General features: G+C 42.9%; 1 protein-coding gene across 4 annotated transcripts in view; it reads right to left on the bottom strand.

Annotated features, from left to right (window-relative positions):
- WHAMM (WASP homolog associated with actin, golgi membranes and microtubules) overlaps positions 1–15,239 on the bottom strand; it is a 68,826-nt gene continuing 53,587 nt past the window's right edge. For all 4 annotated transcript variants that reach the window (XM_035714376.1, XM_035714377.2, XM_035714378.2 and 1 more), the window contains 8 exons: positions 14,503–14,653; positions 13,150–13,319; positions 11,949–12,114; positions 8,983–9,170; positions 7,881–7,967; positions 7,584–7,679; positions 2,946–3,411; positions 1–874 (listed from right to left, as the gene is read on the bottom strand). In XM_035714376.1, coding sequence (XP_035570269.1) covers positions 540–874; positions 2,946–3,411; positions 7,584–7,679; positions 7,881–7,967; positions 8,983–9,170; positions 11,949–12,114; positions 13,150–13,319; positions 14,503–14,653 — 1,659 coding nt within the window. In that variant the 3' untranslated portion in view covers positions 1–539. The remainder of the gene's footprint in view (positions 875–2,945; positions 3,412–7,583; positions 7,680–7,880; positions 7,968–8,982; positions 9,171–11,948; positions 12,115–13,149; positions 13,320–14,502; positions 14,654–15,239) is intronic.

Raw genomic sequence — 15,239 nt, 5'->3', positions numbered from 1 at the left:
TGCATTATAAATAGTTCTTTATTATGAGTTTATATAGTGCTCAATACATAAAATAGATTTCATTTAAAATATTTAAAATATTTCCTGGCTATGAGCAGTTTATTCTGATTCTTGCTAAAATCATTTTCACATTCGAAGCCTTCTGTGCAAGGAGACCCCCGCTCCACCCAAACAGGGAGACGCGGTCCGTAGCTCAACAGCGCTGCTGAGCACAGTGGTTATCAACTTTTTTCAGAACGAGGGAATGATTCCAGATAATCCTTGGTGGAAAATAAATACTGTTCTCTTACGCCGGTAATACAGTGGGTTCTTAGATCCCAACTACCTTTTGGTGTGTGGAAGTCACCAGCCCTCGACTTCCTGCCCTGATGTTAAGAGCCTCGGCATTCCAGAAAAGCTGCAACATCACACGGAGCCCTGCTCACCAACCAGGCTGTCACGTGGCTGATGGACCTGCTCATGTGCTTTTCCAGAACAGACCCTGGGCCTGCGTCCCCTTGTTCAGCCACCCGGTGTGGAGCCTGCGGCAGGGACAGAGCTCAGCGGTCCCACTCACCGCCACCACCGCAGCCACCAGGGCTCTGCTCATCACCGTCCTCCCCCTCCCCCTCCCCCTCCTCCTCCTCCGAGTCAGCAGACACTCTCTTGATTCTCTGGAGCGCTGCCTTGATACTTCTCTCCAGGTCGCTGGCTGGTTTGTTGCTGGGGCTCAGGCCTGGGCCAGAGTGAACTTTCTTCAGTTTGACCCCCTGCCTGATGGCAGCCAGAAGCTGCTCGTTGAACGAGGCACGGGGAGGGCTCAAAGTGGGCGCTTCCACTCTCCGCAGAGGGGTGCTGCTGCTCCGCAGGGAGGCCAGCACTTCATCCATGGATCCTGAAATTGGCAAACAGCAGGTGCCATCAGCAAACCGCATCTCTCCCCCCAAGATGCCAGCGCACTTTTGTATAGCTCTGTGTCAAGTCGCACGCTGGATACTGACATGATTGGAACAAACCATCTTCCATTAAACAAACGCCTTGATTACCTGTGAGAAAGGCCAACCACAGGCTCCCTGGGTGAATACGGGCGAGTTTAGTCACTAACATGTCCCCTGACCACTCACTGTCCGCCACTTCCTCAAAGCCACAGCCACTCGGAGGCCCAGTCATGCGCACCTGCTGTCACAACAGCTGTCTTTCAAGACACGGGGTTATCTTTTTGTGTGATTCTGAGGGACAGGGAATCCTGGGGCTGTAAATAATTTGCCCTAATGTGCATGACAGCTGCACACAAGTTCGGGAAATTGTATTTGCTTCCCACTTCAAGAAGATATTTTTCTACAATGTACCCGCCGTGTTTCTCTAACTTCACCCTGCAGTATGTCAGTGGTGACATGTTCTGTGATGGTGACGTGAGGAGGTTTGCACACACAGGAAAAGGCTGAAGGTAAACTTTCATCAGCGACAGTGAACCTGGGGGTGGCACTGGTAGGTCGCTGCATGCTGTGTTAATTCCACCTACAAATGTTACCTGAGCCAACGCACAGCTTCCACCTGGGATGGTACAAGATGCTGTCACAACACAGATCACATCAGACTTTCAAGGCCTGGGTGAGGAGAAGCTATTCTTCACTCAGGTGCCTTGAGACAGTGCCCCCCCCAGGGGGTAAAATCTGTAACCGCCCTCCAGAGGTGGGGGGTGGGGGCGAGGGGGACTGTGGCCACCACCGTGGAGGTCTCTAGGGAGGCTTCAAGACAGAGTCCTTCCTGGTTCGGGACTGAGGCCATGCTCTACCAACCAGCTAATTTTGGATTTAAACTCACAGTAGTCCCCTTCCAGGAGTAAGAAGATAGTTTCACACTGATTTTCAGGTACTGACTCACACCTTATTCTTTGCAGTGAGAGGAGGTGGGGTGGGGTGCTGAGTAGGGCCTCCTGACACTGTGCGCACTAACCCTAACTGGGATGACCCCCACATGCAAACTGCTGGCCCAGGCAGGCATGCTCTTGCTCTTCATTCACACTGTGTTATTGCAGATCCCAAGTGGAAATGGGCCACTTGGCCTCCACCTAAGAGCATGGACGTTTTCACCTGTACCTGGTTCTGGGTAGAGGGAAACTGTGAACTCCAAGTAACTGGAAAAATCAATTAACCAGAACTGCACTTTGGAACTGTTGTGTTTATAGGATTCCTGTTGCCTACTCCAGCGGCCCTGCCTGTGCTCAGGGGAGCTGCTCAGGCACAGTCTTTGTAACACAGGTACATAGAGTTTTTCTGGGGTTTATCTAAACCCTTCCTCCACCACCAAGCAGCAGGCTCCGAGTCTGGGCAGATGGATTTCAGCCAGTCGCCTCAACAGTCAATGTATCAGCCATCACCAGAACTATGAGTCAGAACGACAGCCCTCGTTCAAGAATATTCGTGTGTATTCAGTGTATTGTACTTGCAGAGTTAGAACGGGGTCTGCTGTTCTTTTGACCACTTCCGTTTAGAAAGATCTCCCAATATATGGTTTCCCAGTCCAGCAGTCTGTAAGAACACCCTTCTATATTCTAATATTCCTCTCCAGTAATTCCCAACCAATATTCTCCTTAAGCTGCAACAGTTAAATTCTGTAAATGACTCACAGATGCTTAATTCAAAGCAACACTGGCAGAAATCAAACGCACACTCAAGTCCTAAGGACCTGAAACAGGCAAGTCTTTAATAGTGATCCCACATCATGGGACCATTAAATGTATAGAGATCATTTCTTCAAGATGAGTTAGTGTTTATCGAACTCAGATTCTGGCTGTGCTAACTTTGCAGTAATGATAACTTAAGGCAGCAAATGCTGGAGAATTTCAAGATCGTAGAGAATTCTGCAAAAGGTTTTGATGTGAGCGTAATTGCTTCTACAGCAAGAATGCTTCAGCCCACCACTCAATGACCCTTGCTGAGCAGAGACAGAACTGCAGCGGTTACCTGGGCCTCCGAGAGCAGCTGAGGAATAGTGTGGTCTCCCAGCAGATGGTTCGCACATCAGGGGCAGTGGCTGATCCTCGGCTACTGGAGTTCTCAAGTGTGAGTTCTGGCGATTCGTTGATTGAGAATAAGAAAAGGGCCGAGCAGGGAAGGGTGGTGGAGGCGGCGGTGGAGGGGGCGGCAGTGGGGGTGGCAGTGGAGGGGGCGGCGGTGACAGTTCCTCACTGGATCTGCAATGTGTCTGGTCACCAACTAGAACAGAACTCTGGGCGGTATTTCCAGGGTCGTGCAGATCCTCAGAAGTTTTAGCGTTATTGACTTCAGAGGGGGGAGCCCTTCTGGTCTCCCCAGAGGACAGATGGCTTGCAGCAGCCGCGGGAGAGGTCTGCAGGGAAAGCCCACCTGGCAGGTGTGGAGCTGCAGGCTCTGAGCAAGAGGTCTTTAGTACAGACCCACCTGGACATCTCTGAAAATGAAACACTGCTGTGAGAAACTTGCCACAAGTGCAAACCATCAGAATGCTGAAACTTGCTGTAAATAAGTATACACTCAAGGGCCTCTGTCCGTGGATTGTTCTCGTTTGCAGTGGCTCCTTCTCACTTTGGATAGCTGCCCTTGCTACTAAATCTATTACTAAGGAATAAGCATTTATTCCTTTGATATGTAATACTTTCTCTATAATAAATATATGAAAGTATAAGCATAAATGAAAACATGCATATTTTTGTATGAAAATAAAAATAGGAAGTTAGCTGAGAAAATTATGGTGAATTTAAAATATTACGCAGCAATGAAAAATCATAATAAGCAGTATACACAAAGTTTGTAAAACATCCTAAAAAAATACAGGTGACATACAGCTGTATGAAAAAAATTCTACCAGCATCAACCTCAAAGTGACAGTTGTAACATGTCTCTTCTCTAATTTGTAGGCTTACAATAAATTTTATACTTTAAAAATGTAAATTTAAAACATTCTGGTTTCTCGGGTGTTGGTTTGATAAAGAAAAACATACCCTATAAAAAAACGAATCTTGAGTGGTGGGAGGCCTCCCTAATGAAGGCACTGACTGGCCAGTAAAACACATAAAATGTTAATACTATGTGGCCATTAAAATGAACTAGATTGGGCAACCCCAGTGGCTCAGTGGTTTAGCGCTGCCCTCAGCCCGGGGTGTGATCCTGGAGACCCGGGATTGAGTCCTATGTCAGGCTCCATGCATGGAGCCTGCTTCTCCCTCTGCCTGTGCCTGTCCCTCTCTCTGTCTGTCTGTCTCTCATGATTAAATAAATAAAATCTTAAAAAAAATGAACTAGATCTATATATATAAACATGAACACATCCCAAAAATATAACTTGAGTGGGGGGGAAAAAACTGGCCAAGGATGTATGTAATGTGATAATACTATGTAAACTTAGTAGTAATATACCAAAATTGCAATTCATGATAAAACAAAGAGTACAGATTACCTCGTCTTTTTGCAATTGCTTTATTTAATTTTCAAATATTGCATTTTTTTATAAATTAAAGGTTTGTGGCAACCATGCATCAAACACGTTTCGGGTTCGCTTTTCCAATAGCATTTGCGGGATCCCTGGGTGGCGCAGCGGTTTGGCGCCTGCCTTTGGCCCAGGGCGCGATCCTGGAGACCCGGGATCGAATCCCACATCGGGCTCCCGGTGCATGGAGCCTGCTTCTCCCTCTGCCTGTCTCTGCGCCTCTCTCTCTCTCTCTGTGACTATCATAAATAAATAAAAAAAAAAAAAAAAAAAAAAAACAATAGCATTTGCTCACTTGGTGTCTCTGTGTCACATTTTGGCAATTCTTGCAATATTTCAAATTCAATTCTTGCAATATTTTCATCATTACATTTGTTACAGGTGATCTGTGATCAGTGATATTTGATGTTACTATTACAAATGTTTTGAGAGGGGCACCTGGCAGGCTCAGTCAGTGAAGCGTCTGCCTTCGGCTTAGGTCATGATCCTGGGGTCCTAGGATCGAGCCCCCTGTTGGGCTCCCTGCTCAAGGGGCAGCCTGCGTCTGTTTGCTTGCTCTCTCTCTCAAATAAATAAATCTTTAAAAACAAACAGTTGTTTTGGGGTGCCCAAACTGTGCCCTTATGACAGTAAACTTCATTGTCTTATTCTAGGAAACCCACCTTCAGCAGCCACCACCCTGACTAGTCAGCCGCCATCAATGTGGAGGCAGGACCCTCCACCAGTGGAAAGAGTACAACTAGCTGAAGGCTCAGACAATCGCATTTTTAGAAGTAAAGTAATTAAGATATGTACTTTTCTGTAGCCATCTTGCTATTACACACTCAACAGACTACAGTACAGTATAAATATCGCTTTTAACATTGCACTGGGAAACCAGACAATTCACTTGCCTCGCTTTACTGCTTTAGTCTGGCACCGAACGTGCCCTGTCTCCCTCCCAGGTTCCTCTGCCTTTCCTGAGCGCTAGGACAGCCTGGTGCCAGACCCCAGACCTCAGCCATGCAGTCACTAGGCCTGCAGCTGCCAGTCACGTGTTGTCCTGGTAGAACTTGAGCCCCAGAAACTCCAGGCGAGACTCCGGGGTCATCCGACCATCCCCTGATGGCAGGGATGATGCTCCTGCCCCAGCACTCCGGTGGCTGCACTTCGCTGTGACTCTGGCCTGTTGAGTTCTGCCTTATGTTGCTGGGAGTCCCCAGGGCTCACCTAAGACAAATTCAATCTTTTGCCTCCCAGCGGCCCCTCAGATATTTAAAAGCCTGCCTGGGCCCACCAGCTAGCATGCATCACATGACCCACTTCCCATCCTCTCCTGCTCCTACTTCCTTCCTTCAAAATGTGCTCAGATTGGCTTTGTCCCCTTCGAGGGAGCACTTCTGGGCCAACACAGGGTCCCCTCATTCTACAGAGGCTGCTTCTGTTCACACACCTTAAAAACACACTGGCTTTTCTGGAGCTTCCTCACAAGTGGTGGCAGGAGGCTGAAGAAAGTTCTTTCCCCTGCACTCAGACTGCATGCATGCCTTCCTCCCACCCTCTGGAGAAGCGTACCCCTCCGAGGACCACAAAACCCGCACCTTAAGCCAACGTGAGGTCAGCGTGTTGGATTTTCACACCCCCTGCTCAGTCTGAGAGCGTTGGTGGCCTAGTTCCGCCACATCCATCAGTTACCCCTCTCATCTCCACAGTTGAAAAACTGATCACTGATCAGCCTGTTCAAGGCTTAAGAGCCAGACTTGCACGCCTCGATCCTTCCTCCATCCTGACTGCACTCTGTTAACCAGTGCCCTCCAGTGAGAGCCCACCAACCTGTCGTCCTGTGCACATTCACTCTGCCTTCACGTGGGTCTCACATGATATACCCGCAACTCAGTCTCCCATTTTTGGAGGGGGGGCGGGTCTGGGCATCCGTGACTTTCAGAAGCCCCCTGGCTGGTTCAGGTGTGCTGCCTGGGCCGGAGAAGGCCTGTGCAGCTCCAGAGTTACAGACAAGTGGCTGCACGCAGCATGAGCTAAGGTGGGTCACCACGCGGGCTGCAGCCTTAAGTAAAGGAGAATGAATGCAGGTGTTTAGCACTGGGCTGGTATGCAGCAGGTGCTCATTAATGATCAGAGTAGCAAGTGTACCAAAAAGTGAGCTGAAGTCAGTGTGTCCTGATTTACCACTCCAGGGCCCCTTTTCTGGTTGATATCACAGCACACCTTCAATACCTTATTCCAGAACTTTGGGAATGGATAGTCTTTCTTTTGGGGGGGCAGCTACCAACTTGGGTCTTTGTGAGGGTATGTGATGAAAACAGATTTATGTTTTATATTCAACTAGTTTAACATTATTTTTAAGTAAGTAGCTATTTACTTTCTTTTTAAGCCTACTCACTTTTTTTTTTTTTTAAGATTTTATTGATTTATTCACAAGAGACACACAGAGAAAGAGAAGCAGAGACACAGGCAGAGGAATAAGCAGGCTCCATGCAGGGAGCCTGACGTGGGACTCGATCCCAGGACTCCAGGATCACACCCTGCGCCAAAGGTGGGCTCTAAACCACTGCGCCACCCAGGGATCCCCAGCCTATTCACTTTTAACAGAGCCCTTAACTATCTACTTGTCACAACGCTGCCTTGACTGCTTTGAGAGACTTATTACAAGTGAGGAAGAACTGAGCTAAAGTCGAGGTCAGTTTAACTGTTTTTCAGTTGTCCTCGCTGGGCAACAGCATGGCAGGCAGAGTCAGCATCAGAACCCTGGTGTACAGCAATGTCAAAAATTTCTTAATATTCTATTATTTTGGGGGTGCCTGGGTGGCTCGGTAAGTTAAGTATCTGCCTTCAGCTCAGATATGATCCTGGGATCAAGCCCCAGGTCAGGCTCCCTGCTCAGAGGGGAGCCTGCTCCTCCTCCTCCTCCCTCTTCCCACCACTCCATTGGTGTACACTCCCTCTCAAATAAATAAAATCTTTTAAAAAATATTCTAATATTTTCATTTTTTATTTCTACACTAAAAATAATGGCGTTTGGAGAACATTTTGTGTTTCAAGTGATCTGTTCATAATATTCAACACTTTTCTCCTAGGATGGGTGACCTTCATTTATTTCTCCAGAAAATACAAGTGAGGCCACTATTTCTAGAACTTACCTCTTTAAATGCTCTCAATCGCTGGAGTGTTTTTTTGCGTTCTTGGTTTATCCATTCTTTTTTCTTTTTCTCCTCTTCTTTCATCTTGTCTCTTTTCTATATTTAAAGGAACATATGTTTGTACATTTCTCAAAAGAGAGGTCTTGAGAAAAGAAAGCCCAAGCTGCAGGGCTGGACTGCAGGCTCCCTAGGATTAAGGCTCGCAGCTGCCCGTCGAGGGCAGGGGGTTCTACTCTTTACAGATTGAAGCCAGTATGTCATGTTATGCAAACATAGAACATTTCTTCGACCACTTACCACCTGGATACTATGATGCTGATGAAAATGTTTCATCCTTTCTTCAGCCAACTGCAGTCGCAGCCGATGATTCTCTTTGCATTGATCCTGGTGGAATAATACAGGTCACTTGTACAGTTTTTACTATCATAGTAGGCTCTAGCAGAGAAGTTTAGCAGAAGAAAGCACCACTGTGTTTGTGCTGTCCTATGAGGCATTTGTTCTCATAGTTTCTGGTGTGGCTCCAGGGTCCTGCCTCCCCTTGGTTACATGCTGACTGGCTACTTCAAGGAATCGACCACACCCAGTCATAAGGGCAAGGCTGGGATTTAGTGCTGTGAAAGATGGAAATGAGGGGATAACACAGGCAGCCCTCCATGCTTACATGGCATGTGTCCAAAGAATCTATTTCCATGCAAGTGTTTTAAACACCTCTCCCCATACATAATATTACAATAGTAATTATATTTCCAAACATACCTACATAACCATATACAACCCACAAATACATTTACATTAAAAACTGTATTTTAACTGTACTAGTTATTCTTATATATTACCTTTTATGTGATTGTGGAATTTATAAAAATTAAGAAAAAAGTCACCAAATATAAGGGTTGAAATGAGCTGAATGTTCTTCTTATAGATTTTTTTTTTTTAATTTTAAGTCTTCTCTGCACCCAGTATAGGGTTCAAACTCAACCCCCAAGATCAAGGGTCGCACACTCCACTGACTGAGCCAGTCAGACACCTCGTTATTTTTGACAAATATTCTATAATCAATAATTTACAATAAAATAAACTTTAGAATGTACTGAAGATGATTACTTGAATTTTCTACCTACCATGATTTTTTAAATACCTGGGCATGTAACAGGCATTCAACAAACAGTTGTTGAATGGATCAACTAAAATCTAGAGATTATGGTAAATGCTTAGACCCCCAAAAGAAAGGGAATCCTTTTCAAAAAAAAAATAAATAAATTGTAGCCACTGATACCTGTATAAACACCCAAGAAGAAGTTAATCACTGTGTTGGTAAAAAGCCTTCCTTTCAGGACCTCTTCATCTTTCATAAAAGGAGCCTTGGCAGGAAGAGAGCTGCCCTGCATGGTACTCCTACCTTTCTGTTCCTGAGACAGGCTCTCCGGGCACAGATCGTGCCCCGCTGAGTCTCCAGGCGCTGGCGCTGCCGGCTCAGCTCCCGTACCTCTACACTCTTGTCATTTGGCAGCCCTGTCACACAGTCAAGGGCTCCAAGCTCCTCGGGACTTTCACATGGGTCGTAATAGACAACTTCATCCTCTTTATCTAGAAATGTATTGATGATGTTTTTAAAACATATTTTGGTATAAAAAAATAACACACAAATATACTTTAAATTTTAGAAAGTGAAGATGACTTGTAACCCCACCACCCTGGGAAAGCCACTATTAACATGGGTATACACATACACAGCTACAGACACATACACCTGTACCTACACACACAGCTACACACACTTATGGACATACACACAGACCCTACACACACACACAGCTACACATAATCAATAACACATAGCTAAGAGGACATCTTCCATGTGATGGAAATAGAATTTTAATGGCAACACAGTATTCTCTAATTTGAGCATTCTGTATTGTTAGAATATTCCAGGGTTCCATTATTATTAATTTCACCGTGATGAACATCTGAACATAAAATCTTTGCGTACATTTTTATTACTTATTTAGAAGATGAACAGTCAGGGCTCTTGATAATTAGCATTCAGTTTCCCTCCAGAAGGGCAACCTACATTCTACCAGCAGTGTGTCATTAAGGTGACTTAAAGATACTTAATTTTGGTTACATATGTATTTTTTTTAAATACATGCTAGTTGTAACAAATCAAGTCCTACAAAACTAGAAAGTGAAATTTTCTTTTTCTCCCAAACCTTTGGGATCCCATTCCCAGAGGAAAATATTATGAACAATTTGGCATACATCTTTCCGGGAATAGCTTTTTAAATAGGATTTTCCCTTAAATATGTATAGTGCTTATAACCTGAAATTACTATAAAGTTTTTTGAATACCTAGGATTAAATTAAATGTTTAGATTCAGTATGAAGAAAAGTATTATGCTTGGAGGAACTTGAGGGGAAAAAAGAGATGTAAGTAAAAGGAAAGACATACCATGTCCTTGGATGGGAAGATTCAAAATTGCAAAGATGACAATTCTCCCCAAATTAATCTCTAATTTTAAGCACAATCCCAATAAAAATTCCAAGGAGGTTTTTTGGTTTTTGTTTGGAACTTGCCAAAGTGATTCTAAAGTTCGTCTGAAAGAATAAAGGAGTGGAAAAAATCAGGAAACCTGAGGAAAAGCAGAGTACTATGGAAGGCGCTTGCTGAACCAGACACTAAAATGTACACCCAAGTACAGTAATAGGAACATACGGGACCAGCACCAGAAGCCATTCACAAACTAGTGAAAGAAAATGACAATTCATTATTAGGTAAAAATAACTATAATAATTCTGGACATGAGACAGGAAGCCAGTCAAAGTACTTAGGGAAAACGTTTTCAAAATCAGTGACTGAGATTACCTAACAATTTGGGGGAGGGGGGGAGTTAGATTCCCACCACACGTCAAGATTAATTTAACCTGATTAAAGAGCAAAATTTTTTTTAATCAGAAATATACTAAAAGAAAACTTAAGTAAAATTTTGATATAGTTTGGGGATGAGGAGCACTTTGACAGATGCAGAAAGACTTTACCAAAAGCAGATATGACTTCATAAAAATGAAGTATTTCTACAAGGTAAGAAAAAGCAAATGGTGGAGAGAAATTCTTTGCAACATAGGACAGATAACAGAGTAATAGTCTTAGTGTGGAAAGGGAATGTTCCAAGGGAAAGTGGGCAAAGACCAATGATAGACAGTTAATAAAAGAAATGCAGCCAGTCAACCGCAAAATCATGCCCATTACACTTGTAATTAAATAAATGAAAAGTACAAGAGACCATTGTCTTCTATCAAGTAGGCAAGAACTTAAAATAATGGTGTAAGTGTGGAACAGCTATTTTCATAATCAGCTCTTTTCACGACCTCAATCTGGAAGGCCATTATGTAGTATGGAATTCAGAAATCAAAAGATAACAAAGATGAGGGGAAAATGTGCATCGAATGATTATTGCAGGGTTAGCAGGTGTGTGTCAACATGTAAAATCTGCACTGTCCTTGACCCAACGATTCCCCCTTTGGAAATTTATTACAAGGAAATAATCTCGGGGCACTAGGTGGCTCAGTTGGTAAAGCATCTGCCTTCAGCACAGGTCATGATCCCGGAGTCCTAGGATCAAGCCCAGAATCAGGTTCCTGGATTAGGCAGCAGTCTGCTTCTCCCTCTCCCCCTTCCCTTCTCCCTGCTCCTCACTTTCACTCACTCTCAAATAAATAAATTTAATAAGAAAAGAAAAGAAAAGAAAAGAAAAGGAAAGGAAAGGAAAAAGAAAGAAAGAAAGAAAGAAAGAAAGAAAGAAAGAAAGAAAGAAAGAAAGAAAGAAAGAAAGAAGAAAGAAAGAAGAAAGAAAGAAAAAGAAAGAATCTCTTCTACACACAAGGATGTGTCAAAGAGGGTTCTTTGCCAAATTGCTGTTTGCAATAGTTTAAGACTAGAAATCACGGTATATCCGTATAACCAAATACTGTGCTGCCATTAAAATGTCTCATGTTTTTGTTACTTACCGAAACGGAAAGGTGCTTATTATGTATTAAATGAAAGGAAGTTATTAAACAAGATATACATTTTGGGTTTAAAAATTGGTATTTACTTGTATACATCAGTATACAAACAAGACTTTCCAGCATATTATTCTCACTTGGTATCTGTGATGATGGACTGGGGGGTGGGTAAGTTTTCCTTTGTTTTGCCTTGTGTTTAACAATGAATATATTACTGGAATAACAGAAATGCTAAAAGGAGACTTTTTTTTAGGAAATTTAGTAGATGTTTTAGCCAATTTATAAGAAGTAATAACATGGCCTGTATTTCCTTGGAGGTGTGATTTAAACATTTTAACATACACATTTAAATATATACCTTACCTTTTATAAGCCTTTTAATTGAGTCCAACTGTGTTATAAGCAGTATTTCTTCATATTTTAATATCTCAAATTTAACCTCATACAGTTCTAACTGGACTTCATAATACTGTATTTCTAATTCGTCTACAACATCTACATTTTTTTCTTGTTCTGGAAGATCTTCCATCTTGTTTTCATGAAAAAAAAATAACAGCAAGTTAAAATGATTAGTACGTTAAAAGCTATGTTAGGGGCACGTGGGTGGCTCAGTTGGTTGAACATTCCCTTCGGCTGGGGCCGTGGTTTCAGAGTCCTGGGATTGAGCCCCATGTTGGGCTCTCTGCTCGGCAGGGAGTCTGCTTCTCCCTCTGCCCCTCCTCTGGCTGTGCACGCACGCTCTCTCTCTCTCTTTCTCTAATAAATAAATAACTCTCTCTTAAAAAAAAAAAAAAAAAAGCTAATGTTAAGTGCATTTGAACAATTTTCTATTTTTTGCTTAGGACCAAATAGAGAACAAAGTGAAAAAACATTTTTCCAATTTCAAGTAACAAAACAAAAATGCTTTATTCAATGTTTGTTACAAATACTTTAACTTACCCTGAAACAAATGAAAACAGTTAGGTTTAGAGAAAAATCGAGGCAGTGAGCCATTTGCAGTGTTTACTGCTTCAAACTCTTAATATTACAGGAAGAAATTTAAGGGGCTGTGATCCTAGGCTGAAAGACCTTTGCATTACTCTCGAGTTGTGCTGAGATACTGCTTGATTGACTTAAGTATATTACCCACTTCAGTACTGAGCTCAGTGTTACTACCAGGAGCATCCTACAACAGAATATTTCAAAAGCATCTTAATCAAAAGGAAGCTTTAAGGCCAACCTTCCACAGTCTAAATTCTCAGCTAGTAAATGTTGGAATGAAGCAAGGAAGCTCTTAATGGTGCCTGGAAAGAAAGGTGCTACCTAAAAGTGTGGGGTTTCTTTCTTTAGAGAGAGAGTGAGCATGCACACATGCGTGTGCATGAGGTGGGGGTGGGGAGAGAGGGAGAGGGAATTGTAAGCAGGCTGTACCACCAGCATGGAGCCTGATGCGGGGCTTGATCTCATGACCCTGAGATCATGACCTGAGCCTAAATCAAGAGTCAGACACTTAACCAACTGAGCCACTCAGGTGCCCTAAAAGTGTGGGTTTTTTCCAACCAAGTTTCATTTATCTTTATCTTACCTTCCTCTGAATTTCAGCTCTTTTGTGATTTAAACACAACTCTTTGGCTCTCATAAGCTGTAGAGTCTCTCGGGCTAACATCAGCTTGAGTTCTTCTAACCTGGGAGTTGCTGTGGCCCAGGCAGCCTGGCCAAATCTCTTCTTGTCCTGTTCCATTTGTTTCTGCATTTCTGTTGGATTGGAATAAAAATAAAACATAATTACAACTCATTGAAAAGGGAAAAATGTATTCTGAGCTGATTCTTTACTGCCTCCCACCTTACTTGCAAAACATCCTTTTTTAAAAGAAAAAAATGTTTTAATTACCTTTTATTGTCACAAAAATTATACATGAACATCAGTATAAACATTTTAGATACTTTGGGGAACCTGGCTGGCTCAGTTAGTAGAGCACAGGACTCTTGATCTCAGGATTGTGAGTTTGAGCCCCATGTTGGGTGTAGATATTACTTAAAAATAAAATCTTTAAAAAAATTTTTTTAGATACTTCATTAAAAAAAAAAAAAAAAAAGAAATCATGAATCTCACCTACTTGAGGCGATGTTTCTTACATTTTGGTGCATACACTTCCAGACTGTTTCTAGGTCAAGCTAGATAGGCAGTTTGAACCAAAGACAAAAAATAAACAAAAAAACCCCACAAGATCATCGTTCTTCTTTGTAGTTCATTTATTTCACTTAATGTATCATGCAACTCCCAACAGTCATAAAAACAGATATAGAGAATTGGGCTTCACAGCCACAGGACATTTCACTTTATGAATGAAATGTAACAAGCTGGCAGACACTAGGTTTCCTGTTTGGGGCCGCCATCTATAATGACATCCTCTATGAGAAGTCTTCCGCACCCCCCTCCCCTCCCCACCCCTGCCTGTCTGCTGAATTTGCTCACACCTCTCTCCCTTCCCCCTTCCTCTCTGCTCCAGCCCCTCACACTTGCCAAGTTCCTTCCAGTCAGAGGGCCTCTGTGAGTGCCATTTCTTCTGTCTGGAACACTCTCCCCTCACTCTGATGGTCTCTCAACTCCCACTGACCTTCAGGTATTGGGGCAGGTGCCATTCCCCAGAGGCCTTCACTGACCTAGTGAAGGAGCCTCCTGCCTCTTGGCAGCTCTCAGAACCCCCTGCTTCTCTTCAGGAGGCCGGCTGCTACTGCCATTTCCCATGTGTTTGAATGTATACATAAATAAGATCTCTCTCCCCTCACCAGACTGTACCATGTCTGTTTATGCTTACCCTTATACTGAATCCTCAGCTCCTAGGAAACGCAGTGCCTCGTGTGCAAGAGGTACTCAAATGTTTGTTGAATAAAATGAAAATCACATACACCTTAATGTAGAATTTTACACTGTTACCTGCTAATGCTTTTACTGTTTCTTTAAAATAATTCACTGTAATGTCCTGAATAGAGACTACAGCTTCTTCAGCCTGTCTGGTCCATTCTTTGGCTTCTTTCTGCAAGGCAACTATCCTCTTAGGACCCAAATCATCCTCATTCAAGGATTTCTACAAATGAAAGGAAAATTGTATTCACAAGAGAGAATAGTAATGCAGAGACACAGGAAATTGGTTACATGGATTATTTCAACTACTTTTATTACTACTAGTTAATTAAGTTTCATTCATTCAGCAATTCCTTACTGAGTATGAATGAGGCTCTAAGCCAGGCAACACTTGGGAGACAAGGGATACTCTGGGGCATACATAAAATAAAAACCTACTTTCACTTTGCAATATTAGAATAACATTTTCTAGACAGGAATTCTCTCAAGTTATGTTCTTCTATTAATACACAATTGTTTAGGGGCACCTGGCTACCTCAGTTGGTGGAGCGTGCAACTCTTGATATTGGGGTTGGGAGCTCGAGCCCCATGCTGGGTACAGAGATTAGGTAAAAAATTTAAAAAAAATTAAACCCATAATTGTTTAAATGACACCTGTTTTGTTAAACATTCAGCACAAGGCCCAGTACACAGCATTCAAGTGTTAGCTGTTGCTACAGGTCCTTTCAGGGACATGGCAGGAAGATTTTCAATATAATAATTCTTCTCTGAAGGGCAAAAATAATACAGTAACCTAAAAGATCATAAAA

This window comes from Canis lupus, chromosome 3 (genome assembly GCF_003254725.2).
Source record: "Canis lupus dingo isolate Sandy chromosome 3, ASM325472v2, whole genome shotgun sequence".
NCBI classification, from domain to species: domain Eukaryota; kingdom Metazoa; phylum Chordata; class Mammalia; order Carnivora; family Canidae; genus Canis; species Canis lupus.
This window is presented reverse-complemented; position numbering and strand designations above follow the sequence as displayed.